Raw genomic sequence first — 23,099 nt, 5'->3', positions numbered from 1 at the left:
ATCGAGCTGTATATCTACTCAGTACTCTCCACAATAATGTTGAAATCAATCCCAACACTGAAAAGCCAGAAATCATAGATTTTTACAACAAAACTAAATCCGGGGTCGATATACTAGACCAAGTTATTAGGACATACACCTGCAAGCGAAGGACAAATCGATGGCCACAGTCCTTGTTTTACAATATGTTGGATATAAGTGCATAAAATGCTTTGTAATTTTTAGAGAAATAAACACTGAATGGAACAAGAATAAAAAAATTAAGCGTCGTTTGTTCCTAGAAGAGCTCGGAAATGAACTTATTTTACAGGAAATTTCGCGCAGATCTGTACTCCCTCGAAGCAGTGCAGCAAAAATGATAGTAATACAATAAACACTCAAAAAACAGCAGAAACTACTGAAAAGACTCCAAAACCTACAAATCTAAAACGTGGTCGTTGCTTTATTTGTCCAAGTCGATCAAATAGTACGAAATATAGCAGTAAATGCGAAAACTTTGTTTGTGGGACTCATTCTGAAACATCTATCTTATGTACTAGTTGCTTAAAATCGCCATAACAACACCTTTTTGTACTTACTTAACTCAATTTTTTAATTTTTTAAATAAAAAATGTTGAGTTCTATAATTTATTAAATAAAAAACTACTTTAAACCTTGAAATAAAATCAAAATCTATTCATTCGTCCATTGGGCAAAATTGACCCACTTATGTCACGTGCGTTACTTTTTTTGAATACAGGATTAGTGTGTTAAAAAAAAGACAAGCCAATAAAAGCTCAACAACAGCGCTGCCCATCCTCAGAACAGTTGAAAACAATTTCTTCATATTTCACTTAATCTTATTCAATTTTTGCACAAATGTATGTATGTATGTAGTATTTAATTCCCTTAATCGGTTAAAGTCCAACATATAAATAAATTAACATATGTATGTACAAGGTGATGAAAATTAAACACCCTATCGGAAGATTTATAAATTTTTGCAAATGGTATCGTTAGGTTAAGTTAGGTTGAAGCGGTTGTCCTATGAGATGCCTCAGGCTCATAGCCAATTGTGATGCCGCGTGGGGAATTTATCCTTATCTAAGGACACTGACAGCTGCAGTCTGGTATATAAGCAGACAAGCAATGGAGCACCTAAAAGTCAAAATAAAGATTTACATAACTCAAAATTATTATTTTTTAAATAGCAAAAAAATTGTTTAAGTTTTTAATTTTGCGCCACCTTGCACTTGTTCAAACAATATCACATAATATTAATCAGTTTTCGTTGAAATGAGTGATTGTGTATTTCAATTAGTTTAGAACTAAGTAAGTTTTATGAGCTTAATTTTAAAATTATGGGAATCTTTAACGAGGACCACTTAAGTCCCACTTTGTTTAACCTGTTAAATGAAATATATAAAAGGGTATCTCCTATACATATGAACTTGCGTACTTACTAAGCACGAGTATGTGGACACATATTTTTATATATTTTATTTTTGATAAAGGGTCTTTCAAAAGTGACATCTAGATGTCAGTAGAGCCTAGGCGGTCCATTTTTTTATGTCACCTTTGACATTTCTCAAGTAGCCAGCTGTACAATTTTATCTGACAGAACACCGCGTTTATTATAAAAAATGTTTGGTCTTTAAGAACAACATAGCGGAAAGTTCGGGAGTTTTTTAGTGAAAACTATCGTCCAAATGGCTCGACTGGTGAAAAAATTTTAAGAAACTGTTTCTGCCGAGAATTGAAAAAGGGCTGCCAGACCAAAAAGTGCACGTTTTATTGAAGACATTGTTGCTGTAGCGCGAAGTGTTGCTGTGTCTCGACATTCTCAACAATTAGGCATTCGTGAATCGACTGTATTGTAAATTTTACCTGTAGAGGTGTATATTTAAAAGTCATTTGATATTTTTCACATGTAACTGTTAAGAACCGTATTTTGAACAAACATACACAGTATGATCAATAAATAACAGAACTTTTTATTTAAATCATGGAACACGTAGAGCTATCTATTAAACTTTGATCATATTGAAAAGGTACAAGCGTCAGCTTTCAACCGCGGCCAACTTCATGTAAATCGTTTGACAGGTTAAAAAGTTACGCGCCTTTCATTGACACTATGTTTCGTGCTTGTGTCGTAAAAATACAATGCAGCAAAGAGCAAATATTAAATTCTGTGTTAAACTTGGAAAAACATTTAGTGAGACGTACGAATTGATGCAAAAAGTTTATGGTGATGATTGTTTACCTCGTTCAAATGTATTATATATAATTGGTTTAAACGATTTAAAAATGGTCGTGAAGATTTGAATGATGATGAAAGACCTGGTCGTCCAGAAGCAAGTAATCGTGCTGAATTGGTGGAAAAAGTCCGCGAAATCATTGCTATTGACGGAAATTTCACTGTAAGAATGTTGGCTGAAGAATTAAATTCATCTACTGGTACTATTTGGAAAATTTTAACTGACAATTTGGGTAAAAGAAAGGTTTGTGCACGCTTTGTTCCACACCAATTAAATGAAGATCAAAAAATCGCTCGTGTAGAGCATTGTAAAGACATCATTTCAACAGCTGAAAACGATCCAGATTTTCTTGATTCAATCATAACTGGTGACGAAACATGGTGCTTCAAATATGACCCTGAAACTAAGCGTCAATCTGCAGAATGGAAGACGAAAGGGGAGCCAAAAGCAAAGAAATTGCGTTTTCAGAAGTCAAGAATCAAAACAATGTTGATCACGTTCTACGATTCCAAGGGTATTGTACACAAGGAATTTGTTGCCGAACGTCAAACTATTAATGGAGAATACTATTTACAAGTTTTACATCGTTTGTGGTCAAGAATTGTTCGTGTAAGACCTGAATATCCAGAGGGGAAACAACTGTTTTATTGCATGATAATGCAACACCTCACAAAACCAAAAATGTTCGTGAATTTTTGATGCAAAAACATATTTGTGTCATCGACCACCCTCCGTATTCTCCTGATCTATCACCATGCGACTATTTTCTGTTCCCTAAATTGAAAACTGCCATGAAAGGTGCGTTTTATGATGATATTCCAGCCATTCAAGCAGGCGTGACACAGGTGTTAAAGAACATTCCCTTAGATGACATAAAAAGTCCATGCAGAAACTGGTTGATCGTTCTGAACGTTGTATCGAGTTAAATGGAGACTATTTTGAATAAAATATAACTTTCAAACACAGTACGATACGTGCTTTACTCTACATCTGAAAAGTTATGTTATTTATTGAACGTACTGTGTAGTGAAACCTGAAAGAATCTAAATGTTCACATGTTTTATTTTAAAACAATATGTAGGTGCATCTTTGGAAATACCCTTTACAAAAGTTCGGAGTATTTTTGGTAATCATGAATTACTATGTGCTGTCATCTTTTTAATTTACTTGCTTTCTTAAGAAAATACTTACATACATATGAATATATAAGTACACATATAAAAATGCAATTTGTTATTGCTTCGTATTTTTTTCTCATTTCTTTTGTCATATTAATAATACTATTTCAAGAAAATATCACTTTTTATTAAAAGGAAGTAACAATAAGTGAAATTCAAGCTCATCAGATTTAATTTTTCAAAACAAATGCCCTGGTAATTTAGTGAGTAGTGGATTTTCGGTTAAAATAACAAATAACAAATAACGATTTTCTAAATTTATTTTTTTATTATATACATTGTGAATTATGCATGCTTTAGCAATGTCAAGTACAAATAATAAGAAAAAACACTGCCCATTCACTGAGTTATAGGGGTGGGACTATTCGAATAAAAATTATTCGAATAATAAAATCTTTTATTCGAGAGGTATTCGTAATTCGAATAATATTTATTCGAATTTTTTATTCGTTTATTCGAATAATGCTATTCGAATACCTCACTATTCGAATACCTCACTATTCGAATACCTTACTATTCGAATACCTTACTATTCGAATACATCACTATTCGAATACTTCACTATTCGAATATTTTTGGTAAATATTTATTTAGATTAGCGGATTACTAATCGGTTTATGTACAAGTGCATGCACCATGAGAAGGGCCAATGTAATTTTTATATTTTTAAAAGCATTTTCTCCCTGATGTAAATGAATATATAGTGAGGTATTCGAATAGTAAGGTATTCGAATAGTGAGGTATTCGAATAGTAAACTATTCGAATAGTGAGGTATTCGAATAGTAAACTATTCGAATAATGAACTATTCGAATTATTTGAAACGAATAGTATTATTCGTTTTATTCGAATAATGTTTATTCGAATATTATTCGAAAATAATCCCACCCCTACTGAGTTATGATGTCTAAATCGGGTGCGGTCTGTCAGCCTTATAACGGGTGATCAGATTGGAGGTACTGTTTCCAATAGGGCCACGCATGACTACTGTCAAAATAAATACATTTTCTTTTCAGCATTCATTGGCATTTCATCATGGAAAGACTTACGCCTTAACAGCGTTTATAAATCGTACAATATTACGAAAGTCGAAGCTCTGCGGCCTATAGGCTGGTGCCAATGTAACAGGGAATAGCGAACGCTATCGCGCCACTGCAAATGCCTTTCTTCAGGCTATGAAAGCAAACATTACTGAAGTTGTTCACGATATACCGACCAAAGTCCTCCAGCCAATCATGCAAAAGAGGTGTTTACGTATGGCCGAATTACGGCGCAGTTGTGACCAACATTTGAAAGGGATTATTTAAAAAAAAAATGTCATGCATGGTTTTATACAAAAATAATAAAGATTGCACAATAAATATCCAATACCCCTAAACTGATCACCATTCTCTCAACTGATTTCAAAAACAGAGTGGCGCTTTTAATATTCAATATAAAAAAACCAATTCTTTTTCCAGATAAAATACATGACAATCAAAGTGATCTAAATTTAAAACTACAGACTAAAAAACGAATACGATTTGCTCTGCTTGCATAGTTGCGTCAACTAAAGGATGAGCATCAGTAGACAACTTCGCCCTCTTCCTATCTGGCCCGATCGCGAAATCCGCTGCTGCAAAGTGACACAGATAATTTATTGCTCCATGCTAGTATGCAACCCATTGAAAAATGCCAAAAATTAATAAATAATTTCTATTTCTTTTCCTAATTATACTTCTAAGTGCTCTGCCAATTCTTATTAATTTCGTTGCAAAAAAAACAGCGAATTTAGATCAACCCTTTCAGAACCGACGTACCTCGCGGACAATTCCACTTATTTAGAGTTGTATTTATGTATATTATAAAAACAGCTCAGCCTAATAATTAATATTTAAAAACTAACAATGAAATGCAAAAAGACGAAATGTGTTTAACTGTAAAAAGTATTTGTCATTCGGATTCAGTGCTAGTAGAGAAAATTAAGTTTTTTACTGCCAAGCATTTATTTATTAAATAATTCTTCAATGCTGCATTTTCAAGTGAAAGTAATATAGAAAAGAGCTTGAAATAAGTTTGTGTTAGATGTATTTTCAACAATATTTTTTGTTTTTGTTTGGAAAGCGATTCGTGAGAATTTAAAAAAAAAAAATTACTTTGTCACATAAATAAAGATTAAGACCTTTCGAGGCGTTTGACAACGCGTGACAATAAATCTGTTCAACTAATCTCAGTGCATGTGGATTATCAAGAACGTGGGACGTGTGCTCTTTGGACCTTTTGGAGTCACTTGGAAAGAAATGACACATACCTATATAATTTTTTATTAATGCCTTGATGCATCTGTGGTAAAATGAAGCATCACACACTGTCGCAGTCAAAAGAGAAGCAGAAGCCTCTAATAAAATTTCAATTGGAGACCGCTAATGCATTGTTGCAATCAAGCTGGTCAACTTTGTCTATGGCGTAAAGAAAAGCATACAATTTTATAGAAAATTAACTACCGGCTTCTGTTTCCTGAACCCAAATTATAAGTTTTTCCAGTGTAGGTTCAAAGCAGCTTCAAACGCTGCATAACAGTTTTATCCGATCGGGGTGCTGGGTTGCTTTTAAAAGTGTACTTTGTAGATCCTCTAAACTAGAAAACAAATTTTTTTCTTCCCCTTTCACACTGAGAAAAAAATATCTAAACAATTGATAAATGTACCTATACTATTTTTCTACAATGATTGCTCAGCCGAAATCCGATCCACCACTAATTCTGATAAAAATTATTATTACGTTTCTTCAATTTCTGTGGTGCGTAATTTCTTCCTCAGCGGTAAACAATGAACAGAGAATACTTTTTAAGCGGCACACGGTTTTTGAGTCAAAACACTTACACTAAAACGAGCGTGATCAAAGTCTTTTCCAGTGTTCTTAGGATCCGGAAAATAAAGTCAATTCAAGGGTACTCGGCTTAGAACACCAAATGATAGAAAAAAGTTATTCTAATAGCGGTCACCCTTCGAGAGTCTGCCATGAAAAAAAAATCCTCATGAAAAACCGTCTACCATTCGGAGGCGGCCCTCACTTTGTGGAAAAACATCAAAACATACGCCAAAAATTGAAGAAAGAGCTCGGCCAAATACCCAATAAAAAGTTCAAACGCCAATTAAATAAATGGGAATTCATTCAATTGTATTCAGAAATATTGATTTTATACATGTGAATATATATTCTACATATTTTAGGCATTTAATACCTTTCTATGTATTTAATTATATTCGGCTTACCTTGTACATCGATGGACTGTATAGCGATCGTTTTCACGATGGGTAAATATTTTGGATCTGTATTCTGCTGCACCTCTGATACGACAATAGTCTGTGGACCTATTCTTGTACTGTTAGTTCTGTGTGAACGTTTAGTTCTGCTTTTGAAGAGCCAAAGTACAGCGGTGTTGACATCAAAACCATCGGCATCAGCATCGTCAATTTTGAAGGAGAAACACATGGACGAATTAGTGCCCAAGCGTTGGCATTCCCGTTTTTCTGAAAGCAAAGAGGTCATTCATTATATGAATATTTGTTTTATATTTACTTGTGAATGCAAAATTTATATTTATGAGAGTATGTAGGTATATTAAAGTTGAAATTTGTTAAGCATACTTTTTTCAGAAAATCTCTATGTGAATAAAAATTACTAGAAACACCTACCTCTTTGAAGAAAAATGAATTTTTTTTTCGTTCGCGCATAGTAGTCATCGAGATCTTTGTTTTTTGCACCATCATCTTCCTCTTCGTCGATAGTTGTACCCTCATAGATGGGTTTGGGCAAGCCCACCGCAGAAACATTGGGTCGCTCTTTCAGACGCAATTTCTCCAAAATCTGCTGTTTCACATACTCTATACGTAGCTGTGTCAGCTCTTCTTCACTAATATGTTCTACCCGCCGACTGCTTTCGCATTTCGGACAACCAGACTTCGCTGTGCGGTGTTCATCGTGTGCTGTTGCTAAGTTTTGCTCACTATCTGCCGTTTCGAGCGAATTGCTGTGAGCCTCTGGCGCAGGCGGCACAAAGCCGTCAATTTCATCCGATTCAGCAAGTGCTTGTGTGAGTGGTAGCTTCACATCGGCGATATGCTGCACCTCATCGCTGTAATCACGCGGCGCATCACTGAACATAATGTCTTCGGTGCCGCCCAAATGTTGCCATATACGTGGCAGACGCATGTTTAACGATGTCGTGGACTCCTGCTCCACTTGCTCCACGGATTGTAACTCAGCCGACGCCTCATCTTCACCCTCTATACTTTCTGCTATGCGATGGTATTCCTCTTGGTGGTGCCGCAGATGCTCCTGCTGGTGAGCCATATGGCGTTGTATGTGTATGTAGCGACGTAGGGCCGCTGCGGCCTCCTCTTGTTCCTCGCGCGCTTCATCTCTATTTCTATTATGCCAGGATGATTGTCGTATTCGACGCACTTTGGCGTTTCGCGGTCGATTATTTTTTACGCTATTTGAGCGTTTGTGGAACTGTTGAGGTGATTGTATATGGAATAGGTGACGATTTTGTTTATAAAGTGGAGGCACATAATGTGCAACAGGTTGCAGGCTGTCAGTGCGGCTTGGTGTTTGCATGTCACTGTGATGGCGGCCGTAGATGAAGCTGTGATCGAGCGCAACGAATGCGATCAATATGAAGGAGAGTAAGTATTTGCTCATTGTTGCTGGGTTGTACTTACTGCTTGCTTTGAGTATTATTTGGAGAACAAATAATTTATTTTTATAATTTGTTTTTTTATACAGGAAACTTTTCTAACTGAATTGTTTTAAGATTTTCACACATTTACTATCTCTTCGGTAACATTAAAAATCCCAATTTAGTCCGTTTTTGTTTGAAAAACATAGAACAAATTTTAACTTCACTTCTTATTCAACGGCTTTTTGAATTTATTTTTCCTTTCAGTTTATATTCATTTGAATTTTTTAGATTTGTAAACGCACTAAACGATTTTTGCTTTCGTGTAGACAAAATCTTATTGATTCCAACTAAAAAGAAAAGAAAAGTTAAACAAAAATTTTAATTTTCAGTAAAGAACAAATTAAGTACGTATTATTTAAATAATTAAATACCATTTTTCTTATAGAAATTAATTAAAAATTATAAATGAAATAAAAATTTACAACTAAGCATTCATTTATGTAGGTAGGTAGGTAGGGATAACAATGCGGCTATCCCCTCTCCTCACTCTACATTGACATCATTGAACCAACCTGTGGCTTTGATATATCTAACAAGACTTGTTATTTTTATATTGGCTACTTCTGCCGTGTTATTCAGGAAGTCTTTTCCTAAAATATTAAACGTTCTTCTATCCAGAGCCATGCGCTTCATTTATGTAAAATGTATGAAAATTTTAAAAAACCATAAGTGTTTTTAAATTTTACAGAAGCATCTTTACAAATGTCATTACATTTTTGAAGAATTTACACAGCCACCGTAGCGAAGTGGATTGGTTCGTGACTACCATTCAATATTGGCAGGGTTCGAAGCTCCGGGCATGAAAAACCAATTAGCAGAAAATGTGTTTGTGTTTTATAAAATCGGCGCTACTATGCAGACAATGGCAAACCTCCCAGTCTATTCTTGCCATGAAAAAAGCTGCACAAAAAAAAAACCATTTGCTGTTTGGAGGCGGTATAAAACTGTCGGTCCCGTCATTTGCGGAACAAAATCAACAGGCACACCACAAATTGTAAGGGGAGCTCAGCCAAACACCCAGTAATGGATGTAGATGCCAAAAATAAATCCTCAAGGTGGCGCAAAATAATCACCCTGCCTAAGATTTATAATTTCTGTAAATAGCGTCGCAAATCAATCTTATTTGGCACTTGTAAACTACAGTATACAAAAATAATAATCAAAATAAGGATTTCCCCCACTCAAAACCTTTCTTTATTAAGTAAAATAGTTATTGAAAAACCAGATTTTATGAATGTTTTTTGCACCACCTTGTAAATAAATATAAAAGAAATATTTTTGGATCTTTGCACGTTGGCAACGGCGAGTATCGTAGGATACGGTGATATGTCTATAAACAGCGAATAAATTTCTAGCGGCTCCGTTACTGCGTCATGTCGTCTGAAAGGATACAATCGCTCCGGCTCTGAATTTATTCGGATACGGTACCAGCAGATAGTAGCACAGAAAGAGGAAGACCTCTACTACGTTGGAAAGATGAGGTGGAAAGGACTTGGCTTCACTTGGTGTGCCCAACTGTTGTCGGTTAGCACGTGGAAGAAACAACTGGCAGGCTTTGTTAAACTCGGCCAAAATGGCTTAAGCGGTTATAGCGACAATCAGAAAGAATAAGATTTTAAAAACTCATCTGCTCTCTCCATATAATATCAGGAAAATTATTCATTACCTACTCAACAGCTCTTTAATTGCAAGTTTTTTCCACTGGGCACCTCCAGTCTACTCGAGAGGAGTCCAATTGAAATATGTGACCAGTAAGGTGTTTAATTCGAGCTGTAGAAACGCTGAGTAGCGCACGAAATATATTGGCTTAAACCTTTCGCTATTAGTCACGAAACGGAACCCGGTATGTTCTCGACTTCGGTCACCGTATGCCATATCTAATAGTCAATACAGTCATATAACCTTGTCGACCATCAAACCTAAACCATTAAACTTAAGAGTTCACAACTAATTTGGACGGCACTAAATTATCACCAGTTATAACAGACCAAAATTAGATTTCATTAAAGAACATAATTTATGAATGATGTCCACTTTTATAAGATTGAGTTTGGACCTAATAATAGGACTGGCAAACAAAAACGAAACCGTGATACGGTTCACTCGCTTCCTAGCCCAGCGGATAAGATGGCTCGGGCACGTTAAGAGAAAGCTCAGAATGCGCGCAAGACGAAGAGCGCTTGAATTATGCCCGGTTGGAGAGCGAAGAAGAGGTGCCCGAGAAACAGATGGCTCAAAGATGAGGAAGCAGACCTTAAGAAACTGAATGATGAATATGGCTTTGAATAGTGAGAGCTGGCAGGTGGTAGTGAACGAAGCAATGGCTGAGCAAGTACTGTGATGCTAAGTAGAAGAAGAACTGCACCGGTATGCTAAGTTATTGAACACCAACTAAAAATACGTAGAAAAGAAGCACTAGTTTCCAATTAGCGTAAATGGGATGTATGGCACTTTCTGGCACACTTTTTGTTCACCCTAAATTCGCAAGAAACTCTTCACATTCAGCCACAGGCACATTTAAAGTTAGTCAAAGTACATTTTTAACTTAAAACTTGTTTTATCGTTTGAAATGTCTCATGTCATTTTTTTCAAGTGGAAGTTTTACACTTATACGAAAGTTATGTTAAGGCTGGTGTTGATAACAATTCAGTATCGTTTGGGTTTTTCCTCTTTTATCATAATCACTACTTTTATTATTTTAACTATTTTTTGGGTCTTTCCAGTCATAAGGTATCTAGCTGTCGCTTTCTTCCTCCACAGGAATTTTACCACAGTTCTAATCACTTCATTTAATTTTTTTTTTATTACTTTTATAGCATATCTGCAATTTTGTATAAATAGCGGTATTTTAATATAGTTTAATTGAAATGTATGGAAGCGCTATCACGAAACCAACTAATGCGCATTTCATAGGCGCATTACTTTTTCGGTTAATTGTAGATCGAACACGCGATTAAAACACAATCAAAAATTCTCGGGGCACAATTTTCGCACTACTTCAGAGGCACACGTGTGCATGGGAATGGAAGTATGGTAGAAAAAACATTTGTTTTTGCCTGATGTTGTTTAATTTATTTGCGTATATTTTATTTCGCCTGATATTTATTTTGTGTGCATTTACAAATGTTTATATTTTTTTAACAAATTTATAGAACACACAGTTTTATAGAATTTTTTTTTTTTTATTTATTTCTTTATTTTTTTTCTTAATACCTTTGCCAACTTTTATTTCCTTATTACAAGACAGAGTAATTCTCTTATTCTTCTTTTATTTATTACAAGAATATCTTGGCGCCCTTAAAAAATTTTTGATTTTTTCTTTGAGATTAGCAGCCCTTCAAATTACATCGAATTCATAGTTTATATCTTTTGCGACAGAGACCGCGACACGCGTCTTGACAACTTGCGACACATTTGATGAATGAAGTGACAGACTACCGAACGCACAGATTTTATTAATAGACTCCGGAACGCTTTCGTAGCAGCAGCAGTGGTGTCACTAAAATTACCAGACCACTACTATGCTTACAATCACAAAATCAGACGTCCCCTCCCCTCCCCCATCTGCCCTTTGCGATCACCCCAGCAGCGACAACTACTCAACGTCGCTACCCGTGATGGCAATTCAACTAAAAATCGTATTCATATACATTACACTTACATACATGCACACATACGTATGCATACATATATTTACAACTATACTTACATACATACACCATCTTATGTAGTATATAGAAGCTTGTTTTATGCAGGCCGTGAGCGATTACCTTTCGTCATGAAATTACTAATGAAATTGCATCAGCTTGAAAAGCGCGCTGAGCGTGAGCGGCTTGGCCCCAAACATTCGTATGGTTGGTTACCAATCACAGCTACAGAATGCATTGTAATTTAGAGGCATACTCGAAGGCACTGCATAGCCATCGGGCAGGCATATAGAAGAGATAGTCAAACATTCATGCACATTTATGCATATGAGTACATATTTGTGTGTATGTATGTATGTATGTATGTACGTACATAAGTTGCTATAGCTAAGTGTATGTAAAAATATGTCTGCACATTGTAACAAATCGAATATCGATCGTCAGCCAAACGATCGTGAAATGTTTGAGTCTCAAGCCAACCAACTCGTTGAATGGATCACATTTCCACACGTCATTGCAGTAGCAAAAAAAGCAAAAAAAGAATACAATGTAAAACAAAATCTATGCAGACGTCGGCAAAATTACATACCCCACAGAAACAAAAACAAGAAAGTGAACGCTTTAATTATATCGCCTGAAAGAATTTGCAATTCGTGGCGCTAATTTTGTCATTCACGTTTTTGTGTTATTTTTACCGCCCCAATGCAGCTGTTGCACCCAAGAATTTCCACTGCGCTCACGTACTTTGCCAAAATTTCGCCGAAATTTCGCAAATTCATTTACAAACAAGCGTTTTCAAGATCAGTATGGCAATAAAATAAACTCACGCAAAAATGAAAACGAATTTTTTTTTTTTGTTTTCCTTTCAGATATTAAAAGACAATGACAACAACAATGACGATTACTAATTGAGCAATTACTTAGATTAGTGAACTCACGTAGATCACGTCTTGACACTGTTATCATTTGTATCAAATCCGTGTAGCTGGCACGCGGCTACTACGTAAGTAGGTATGCATGTAACTGTGAATATTATCAATGATTTCAAGTGGCAAGCCGATTAGAGTGATGAACTTGTAAAGATCGGCATTGGAAAAATACATAGAAGTTTCATCAGCTGGGAAAAAATGCTCACTTTGCACTTACAACTGCGTGTGTGGCTTTGATTAGGAATGGAATTTTTAAGCATCTCGCTTTCGTAGGAATACTCGTAATGTGTTTGAGTTTGAACTTTTACATTGATATGCTTTGCTGAGCTATATGAAACCAGTTAATTAGTAGATTTTAATCGCAAATTCTTACTCATTTATATGTACATGTAGGCGCCAATTATATACGTATACATAAAGGGTCTTCCGAAAGGCGCGCCAAGATGTTGTTTTAAAATAAAAATGTAAAAATTTAAGATTCTTCCAGGTTTTACCATTTTTGTTCAAAACCCGGCTCTTAACAATTATAACTGAAAAATTGCATAATTTATGTGTCTACCCTGCAAATTAGCCTCGCTTGGTTTTCATTCTATTTTCTTTCAATGGTTGAAATCTTATTTATCCGACAAAGAATGTATGGTTATGATTTAGGGCGAATGTGCGGAATCTTTCATTGCATCTTCAGGGGTGCCACAAGGCAGTATTTGAGGTCCCCTACACTTCGTTCTGTTACTGTTATGGGGGAACGCCACTGTGGAGGGCCAAAAAAAGTCGATTTTTGAGAATTTTTTTTGTAATATAAGTAGGAATGATTATTCGAGGATCGGACAAAAAGCAATTTATTATGTATGTATTAAACTATGTTGATGTAAATTTTTATTTAAAATATTGAAAATTGACAAATTTATGTAAATAAACGTAACGAGTTAAAAAAATGACATCATCTGGTGGCAGCGATACAGCAATGAATAATCATCTGAAATCAAAAAACCGAAAATTTTATTAATCTACACAATACTGGCTATCGTTGTACTCAGCCGTGTTTTTTTTTCGTGTTTTTGTCAAAATGGTGGTGATTTGAATTTCGATGTGTGTTTTCCACAATTTGTTTGATTTTCAACAGGCCCAAAAAAATATATTAGTTATTTTCAAAATTTTGAAAATCAGCTACGTACAACGATAGCCAATGCGATAACAAAAATTTTGAAAAAAGAAAATTAAAATCGGTTCATTAGTCTTCGAGAAATCGTTGCCACCGTATCAAAAAAAAGCTCTTCGAGAAAAACGCGTTTGAAATAAAGCATCGTATCGTAAGCGCTACGGGGCCGAACCGACGGGCGCTCACTTAAGAGCACATAGAATCGGGAATAAAGCGAATATCGCTTAAGATTTGTTTTTTATTTATGCAAACAATAAATCGATTTTTTTTTTAATTTTCACAGTGGCGTTCCCCCTTAATGATGTTACATAGTACCTGTTTTTCTTTTGCCAATTTTCTTCTATATGGAATTGGACACTGACGCGCTCATTTGCTGGTGCAGTAACTCTGGCATCCCTCGAAGTATCAAGAAATGTTTTCATGTTATCTTCATCAAAACCCTAAATGTTTTATAGCATTGCTAATATAATATTTTGCTTCAATCAGTTCATGAACTCAAAGATGGAGGTTTAAACTTTGTTACCCATTTTTCATTCAATAGTCCCATTAACTTTGTTGTACCCACCTCTTACTTAACCTTAGATTGTATACGGCGTAATAGCTCGGAGTTCTCGGACCTTTACACTCTCAAATTGCTTTTTACTTCCTTTGTTCGCCAACAAATTGCAATTGAGGGAATAGATTTTGTCCGGAAGGTGTTTCTTAAATATGCTATAAGGTCGTTAAAGTTCTCAAGTTCTTTTCCCTCCTATAATTTCCGTTTGATTTTAATTTACTTAAAGTTTCTAGAGAGCAGGAGGTGTATACTCTTACTACCTTCTATTTTTAGTGTAATTAAAAGAGATAATTCATTGTTAATCTCTCTTACGGAGCATTCACGTTCATACCCCTACTAGACCTCTACGCAACACTAAACCATTTCATCTTAGATTACTTAGATCACTAAATGTAGTCTAGTGGAGTTAGAGCTCCCATGATCTAGGCGCCCAGTTTATGTCCTCATTACGTAAAATTAATCGACCGGGAAAGTTAAATCGCAATAATGCAATTTTTTTCCGTGTAGTTTGACTTGGGGCTCCGTCCTCTTGAAATTAAAGATCGCCCCAATTATTTCACGAAAGCAATGCATTTTAGTGGATGTAGTAATTTTTCTGCAACTACGCGAGGGTTTCCTCTCCCCAAATGCGACAAATTTATTCGTTGACAGATCCGTCCAGTGTGAAGCGAGCTTCATCTCTAGAGATGATCTTGCGTGAAAAACCAACATCACGTTTAAGGAACAAATTCACGAAATCGCTGCGCTGATAATGACCAGTTGGCTTCAATTCTTGTGTTAATTGAATTTTTGTAAAGTGGCAAATCCTTATGTAAAATCCGCCAAAAAGTCGATGCATGAATGTATAATTCTTCAGAACGTCGAGATATCGATGTTGAAGGCTATTCCGCAACACTTAGCGTTGCAGCAACAATTTTCCAGTTTTTGGTTTGCCAGTCCTTTACCTATACGCTTCCATCCTCAACAGAACCAGTTTCTTGAAATTTTTTCACCAACCTTTGAATTATCGACTCATTCGAACGAAAAAAAATGCACCAAAAAAATCACGAACTTTGCGAATGTTGTTCTTAAAGATTGACCGGTTTCATAATAAGTTTCAATAAAACGCTTTGCTATATCATCCATGGTTCAGTATCCATGGTTAAAATTCTAGACATGTACAATTGTCAAAGATGCATTACAAAAAAAGGTACCGTCTAGGAATTATTCACTACTGACATTTATGTAGGCGTCACTTTTGAAACACCCTTTATATATGTATGTATAGTTCCTATGCATGCATACATTCAATTAGAGAGAAACTATGCATATACACATCTATGTAGGAACTACACATACATACATGCACATACAAGTACGTACAAAAGTATTAATCTGATAATTTTCTGAATGAGGCGCCTGGAGCGTTAAAGGGAGAATGAATGGCCTTCACATTGGGGGTATCGGTTCTTCTAAAATTTATTACATTGATGTGAATGACTTGTGACAATAAAGCTTTATTGGTATTTCTACATACAATAATTACATCAATGAAAATCAGTACCGTGAATAGAGCCAATCAAATGAATTGAGCCAATCAAATCAGTAAGGACCTTTGACATTTTATAGTAGCTAACCGCAAAACTTGCACATCTAAGTACAATCAGCAATATTACCAGCTACAACGATATTAGGAAAGATGCAATAAAAAAATATGTAATCTCTCTCTCAGAAAGTAAAGGAATGTTGAAAAAATCAGCCGCGGTTGTACAAAGTACGTCTATGACATCGTCCATGACGACGAATCTTGAATCCATGCATATGAGTCGGGAACAAAACAGCAATCGAGAGTATGGGTGTTCCAATACTAGCTTAATCCAGCGAAAGCTGTTTGCGGAAGAAGCACCTCAAGGCAGATGGTCGAACGGTCGCCTGTTTCTACAGAAAATCTGGCCTTGTTGCAACTGTATCATTCGAGGAACTTAAAACAAGAAATTCTGAGTGATGCACAACAATTTTTCTGCTAGAAGTTTTCGCCGCAGGCGAATCATCCTTCACCAAGACAATGGGAGTCCTCAGATATTGGCTCACACAAAATAATTTTGAATTTTTGAGCACTCAACGATCAAATTAATGGGTCATCCGCCTAACAGTCCTGATTTACCATCTAATAAGTTCGTTTTGTTCCCCAACATCAAAAGTAAAATGCGAGTTCAACATATTTCAACGACTTAAACAGCTGTATAAGCTTTTAAACAGCACGTTTTGAAAGTACCCAAAAGCAACCCTCGTAAGCTCGTGATAAGAGTTTGGATACCATCAAGCGGATGTACACAAGCAATTCAGCCCTCCTGAAAGTAATCAATCTGGTATATTCTGAAGGAAGCAGAGCAGGAAGCCTCCTGGTATTGGAAAGTTCAAGTAGAGAAAAATTTTAGTTCATTTGGTGTTTCCAATTGTCAAAATCACGCATTCAAAGGAAAGAAGCGATTTATTTCATTTTGTTTTTGCGCACAGCAACTAGAACATTCGGACAGCAGTGATTGATTATTATGAACTATTATTTAGTTTGAAAAATAGTTTTAAGTGAACACTGGCGCCGTTGAATATTTGTGCAAATCATTATTCATAATAAATTCTAAAGAGTACCCCTGTAGGCTATTAATACCCAACAACTTTTTTCAGCAACTTATGTGAATATTTTTTACGCACTCGCCTTTTCCTCGCCACTTTTGTTTGATAAACGAATTTGATAATGCGACTTAAACGGCCAGTTGTTGTTTTTTTTTTATTTTTTGTAAGTTTGAACTGATGTTACGCACGAACACGCAAAATAAAATATTTAAGTCTTACACAAGGTGGCGCAAAATTAATCACCCAATCGGAAGATTTGTAATTTTGATACTTGTGAACTAGACAGCTGCAGCATACAATCACACAGCAAAGATTTCCAACACTCAAGATAATTGCTTTTTTTCTATTCAGTAAAAATTATTCAAAAACAAAATTAATGATTAATTTAGCGCCACCTTGTGTAAGACGAGATTTAAATCGTCTTAAATTTAAAAGAATTTTTAAAATATACCACTTTTACAGAGTATTGAGTGAATTATCAAGCATTGCAAGAAAACAAATTATGATCGTTTAATGCCTTTGACCCGGTGAGCTTTGTTGTATTTTTATGCCTATTCTCATATTCACATATCTGTGTATTGTTCAAAACGAGTATTTGTCAGTTATAACAAGTCTTTCTCTCTGTATGAACTAGAAAAATGTAGATTAATAAAAAATTTTATTTCGGGTGTGTTTGAGAATTACAAATAACCGACAAATTTCGCCTTTAATAAATTAGGTTAGATGATAAGATTGCCCCCAAGGATAAGAGGGAACGGAAAATTAACTTTGTCCCTTGATGAGAAAGTAATATGTACCTATAACAGTGCGAGCCAAAATGCCTAAATTTTAGTCACTCGGCAGCAGGGCAGCTGACGAAAATCTGCTGATATGATTCCTACTTATATTGCACATAGCTATCACAAAGGAGATTCTAACAAAAATTACAAATTTTGGACACACACAACAATCGACAGTTGAAGGGATCCAAGCTTCATTAAAGTTGCTTTGCCTTCTCTATGTAACACCATATTTTTCTGGACGTGATTTAAATGTGCCTTTGAATATGACAGCCGCATCGACTATCGCCTTTTGTGGTTCGGCGTAGACATTCGCTTCATGTTTCTCGAAAACTTATGAATCAGCTGCCGTCGAAGAGCCACTGTTGCTACTATTCGCCGATCTATTGCTATCGTCATCTGTGCTAATGCCCAAGTTTAGCGTTTCGTTAATGAGTTTGAAAATGTCTAAAATATGGTCACGATAACGTTTGTTAATCCAATACTCTCGGGTAAGTTCGTTAAGACGACTTTGGCTGTAGGCCGTTTAGGACTCCCACAACAATCGGGAATTGAGGCTTTAATAGCCTAAGAAGTTTGATTGATGACTGATCAAAAAGATCTCACGACATTACAAGTTGGTGTACGTACCGAGCGCTCGTTCAGTTGACGCAATACTCATCTATCCAAGATGGGTAATCCGAAATTAAGAAAATGCAATGCTTGATTTCGCAGCTTAACTAACTCATGAACCCAGCAGTTTCCTGAAATTTTCCTGTATTCATATGAACTTGAACTACGTCAAAGTATTCGGATGCGACCGAAATAGAAGGCAGGCATTCTCGACCAAAATGTTTACTTGCTTGACTCTTTCTTTGATAGCAGCTACTGAACTTGGAACACATGTAGACACATGTACATTGGCCTAGTAGGATGAACTTGCAGAATATTTCTCCGCCAACCTGACCATCCCCCTTCTAGGCATCCGACATTCAAATTTTGTGCGGGGCTACCCTACATTCTGAAGCTGAGCAAAATCCATTTTTTAAAAACCATAACACCAATATCTCGATGCAAGCGCCACCTAGCGGATGAACATTAACGAGTTTCTCTTTGAAATGAGGTCCTTGAAAACAGGTGGCTTGGTAATATTTATGAAACTTAAACTAAACCAACTAATGAAAACGAAGTGCCGCGTGTAAAATTGTGAAAACATAATTGAATATATGTAAACAGTTTTTTTGCTTTTTTATGCAGAAGTCGCGGTGGCAAGAAAGTTTGTGTGTGTGCGTATAATTTCTTGTGTTTGGTTGTTTCTATTGCTTTTTCCTACTCCTTTTCTTCACAAACAAGTAATTCGCCTTCCTTTTGTTTGTTTATTAATGTACATAGAAATTTCCCCACCAAATTGTATTTCTTTTTCTCAAAAGAAGCCACAATCATCTCTTGCATTGCGTCTGCTGCAGAGAACCAAAATAACGGTGCTCAAGTTTGGCGTTAAGCCTTCTCTTTCGAATACAATGCATTTCGCTTCTCATAAACTCGGTTCAGTAAAGCTATAGCTTTCGTTTGCATAAGAATGGATTAACCGTTTTTGTTCGATCGCATTTTCTTTACTTTGCGTATACATTTTTTGTCGCAGAGGTGTCGCAGTTCACCATTCAGTTGAACACATTTGATATTCTTCTGAGTTCAAGAAGCATTGAAATCTTTGCCAAAATACGCAATTTTGATTTTGTTACATCTAAATTGCTACAAACACATAGAAAAAGCGATAACGGCAATACTAATTATCAAGTTGTGCGATTCGGAAAATCGAAATCCGAACAAATAATGTGCAGCACATTCTCGCTACCCGCTGAAAAACTGAGAGCACAGAAATTACATACCTATAAAATTACTAACTAAAGCTGTCCGAAGACGAACCTTGAATCCAGCTTTAGAGTGGTTTTTTCTTGTCTCATTGGAAAATTAAAAAGTGCAACATTCGAGCAACGAAATGTTGTTAAATTTTAAAACAAAACTTGGAAAAAGAAATGAAACTTTGAAATTATTAAAAGAAATGTTTGGTGCTTCATTTTAAGTTGTCTCTGCGTTTTCAAGCTGGTTGAGCACTTAACGTTGTTTCAGGTCCTGATTACCCTCACACGCCAATATTGTTATTCATGAACTGTCCTAGGTGCAGCTGTCACAGTCGTAGGTTCTGCTGTTTTGCACAATTTAAGGCAGACAAAATACAGTGAAACCTCGATATAACGAATCTGAAGGGAACCAGAAAATTTTTCGTTATATCTACTATATTTATTCGCTATGGGTACTTATTGGTAAGACCTTGGTAAAACGAAATTTAAAGAAATCTGAAAGAAAATTCGCTATAAATACTGTTTTTACCTGTTTACATCAAAATGATAAAACTGCACTGAAGTGGGGTGGATAGAAAAAATAAAAAGTTATACATTTTTTCAATTAGATTTTATTAAAATCATTGGTTATTTTTGTTTGTTTGCGCAAGTTTCGAATGCAGCCATCAATACTTCGCTCAACAGATGCTAAGCTATCGAATGCACTTTTTGGTATAGCTTCCTGTGCCTCAAGAAAAGTTTGAAGCTTTTCAACCATTTGTTTAGCTTCTTTGGCAGTGATAATGTTCTCGACCTCTTCATCCTCCTCAACAATGTCGAGTGTATTTCTGTTCAAAACACTATCAACAATGTCATCATCAGTAATAAGACCCGTAGTACTGACGTTATCACCGAAAGTAACAAAATCATCAAATCGTTCATCCAAATTGAAATGGTTTTTAACGACAAGCCATTCTTCGCTGTCTTGAACACAATCCTGTGAGGTCTGTCGACAAAGCCACATGTCGCAAAACATTTGACAATCGTTGGTTGTTTTACGTTTTCCCATGCTTTATGGGCCATTTTGATGCCTTGTAGAACGTTGATATTACTCTTGCCCCCTCTTTCATATCATTCATTAAAATTTTGGCCACCTCTTTGCGATAGAATTGCTTGAAATGTTTAATTATTCCCGGATCTAGAGGTTGTGGTTTCGATGTTGCGTTTGGCGGCAGAAATTGTAATTTAATATATTTCAGTGATGTAGGGCATTTGTGCGCCATGCAGTTATCAACGAGCAACAACACTTTGCGATTAGCCTTAGTCATTTCGTTGTAAAATTTTTCTAAGTAATCCAACCACATTTCAGTAGTCATCCAAGCTTTTTTGCTCGCAAGATAGTCCATTGGTAAGCTTTTTATATTTTTAAAGCATCTTGGATTCACCGACTTTCCGATTACGAGCAATTTTCTCTTCTCAGTGCCAGAACTATTTACCGTAAATACAATTGAGAGTCTTTCCTTGCTATGTTTTCCGCCGTGGCATTGCTCAAATTTAAGTGCCATTGTTCGATCTGGTGCGCATTTAAAAAATAACCCAGTTTTGTCTGCATTAAAAATATTGCGGGGCTGATATTCTGCCAACAGACATGGTATAAACGTTTTCCAGTCAGAACAAACTTGGTCACTTACACTGCCACTTTCCCCACTCACTTTTCGAAATTTTTAAATTCCTTGTGCCCCATACGTACAGCGTTCAGCTTTGGCTTTAATTAACGAACCTCCTAAAGAAATGTTTTGAGTCCGACATTGTGAAAACCGTTTAAACAAACATTTTTTTAAATTGTTGAAAGAGTACTCGGGGAAATATTAAATTGTTTAGCAATTTCTTGCTTCGATTTATCAGCTTGATCAACGGCATCAATTATTAATTTTTTCTCGCTTCTACTTATTTTGCTTTGTTCTCACTTTGTTATGCTGAGGTTTAGGATAACGGAATTTTAACGGCTCGCCACAAATTTGATTTTGCCTTATTTTATTTTCGTTGTATAGAGGTATTCGAGAAATTGCTTCGCTATATAGAGGCTATCAGACTCAGAAATTCTTCGTTATAACTATAGAGCATTTTTATATGAAAAACTTCGTAAAAGCGAGGTTTTTTCAAGGGACTCAAAGAAAAATTCGTTATGTTGAGTTTTTCGTTATAACGAAGTTCGTAATATCGAGGTTTCACTGTATTTCGATTTCTTAAATAAGAAATTATTGATCTACATACATAGTCATTATGCATGCTGTAATTCGAGAGTTCATCTATGCTTGTAAGGATGTATCTAAAATGAATTTTTGTACCATTCAATGTGGTCGCTTAAATTCAAATTTCTAGGTTGTTATATAGAGTCTTCAGATTTTCAATGTGAATAACAAACTTATCAATATTTGGTGTATTTATGGGGGTAAGCTTTTTATTCAAAGCCAGTCCTTCAACTTGGGTAGCCTGTTGAATATTATTAGTAAAAATAGAGTCGCAGCGTCGTTTTGCGTTTCAAAAACAATATTCCAAGATTATTTAGAGCATATTTGCGGAATTCGTGAATGGCCTAATTAAAAGTTCATGCCGTTGTAGGTGCGTTTATTCACTTTTATGGTGAAATTTTTAAATAACATAAAAATATATTCAAAACAAATCATTCACATATTCTTTGCGTGCTATTCAATCACCTTCTCTAATCTCTCAAGCTGCAGACGTCAAGATTTCTTTGTACAATTGGCAAAATATTACAAAGAAATTCCATACAACAAATTCCTTATTATATTTATTGAAATAAAGTACAGTTTTTTTCATCTTTTTATTTTTAAAATTTTCGAGTGCATTGAACATTTGCGCAGAGCAGCAAAAACACAAATATGACAAAATTGCACTTTGTTGCGGTAAATAACCTTCAAGAAATTTATGTTGCTACTGTTGTTGCCGATTACTGTGGTGTTGTAATCGCAAAGCGGCGCTGGCAATTATGCTTATGACAATCATCAATAAAAAAAAAAAACCAAAAAAAATGGAATCCGACCAGAATAAGCTACGCCTACTCACAAAGTAATCACCCCGCATTGGGACCAATCAGGGATCGTCAGCAAATATTGTCTGTACACATACATTAACAAATTTTTGTTTTAGAGTACTTCTTTACATTGAATTATTTTTATGTAAGAATGTATTAAAATGGCGGTATACCGTTACATATGCATGCATATATACAAGTGTATGTGTGTATATATGCATGTAGTAAGCGACCCGATAAGGCATGGCCCAGGCCAGCTGCCGATTAAGACAAACAAATTTTATTGTCAAGCAAAGGCACCCACATACTTGTGTACACACATCCATATGTATACGTATTTCAACACATATACATATGCAAGTATAAATGTAGTTATTTGCAAGCAATTAAAAAAACTGGAA

General features: G+C 35.6%; 2 protein-coding genes across 3 annotated transcripts in view; both read right to left on the bottom strand.

Annotated features, from left to right (window-relative positions):
• The window catches only part of LOC128864359 (inhibin beta B chain), a 35,395-nt gene that overhangs the window by 4,151 nt on the left and 8,145 nt on the right, over positions 1-23,099 (bottom strand). The window contains exons 1-3 of one of the 2 annotated variants that reach the window (XM_054103981.1): positions 11,354-11,685; positions 7,092-8,427; positions 6,669-6,926 (exon numbers count right to left, since the gene is read on the bottom strand). In XM_054103981.1, the coding sequence (XP_053959956.1) occupies positions 6,669-6,926; positions 7,092-8,100 (1,267 nt within the window). In that variant the 5' untranslated portion in view covers positions 8,101-8,427; positions 11,354-11,685. Of the gene's footprint in view, positions 1-6,668; positions 6,927-7,091; positions 8,428-11,353; positions 11,686-23,099 lie in introns of those variants that run through there. The other variant, XM_054103982.1, reaches the window with a different exon arrangement.
• LOC128864706 (tigger transposable element-derived protein 6-like) lies at positions 18,158-20,971 on the bottom strand. Its single transcript, XM_054104457.1, has 3 exons — positions 20,756-20,971; positions 20,337-20,649; positions 18,158-18,270 (listed from the first exon to the last, which is right to left on the bottom strand). Exons 1-3 carry the CDS (start codon positions 20,969-20,971, stop codon positions 18,158-18,160), a joined length of 642 nt encoding a protein of 213 aa, XP_053960432.1.

Source organism: Anastrepha ludens, chromosome 5 (genome assembly GCF_028408465.1).
Source record: "Anastrepha ludens isolate Willacy chromosome 5, idAnaLude1.1, whole genome shotgun sequence".
Lineage (NCBI taxonomy): Eukaryota > Metazoa > Arthropoda > Insecta > Diptera > Tephritidae > Anastrepha > Anastrepha ludens.
Note: the sequence above shows the minus strand (reverse complement) of the source record. Positions and strands in the feature narration are given on the sequence as shown.

Coding starts and splice junctions, on each gene's coding strand:
- LOC128864706 (XM_054104457.1), bottom strand. CDS start 20,971: ATGACTAAGGCTAATCGCAAAGTGTTGTTGCTCGTTGATAACTGCATG. Junction 20,650..20,755: donor ATATGAAAGAGGGGGCAAGA/GTAATATCAACG, acceptor CTTTGTCGACAG/ACCTCACAGGATTGTGTTCA. Junction 18,271..20,336: donor CTTAGCATCTGTTGAGCGAA/GTATTGATGGCT, acceptor ACCATATTTTAG/ACATTTTCAAACTCATTAAC.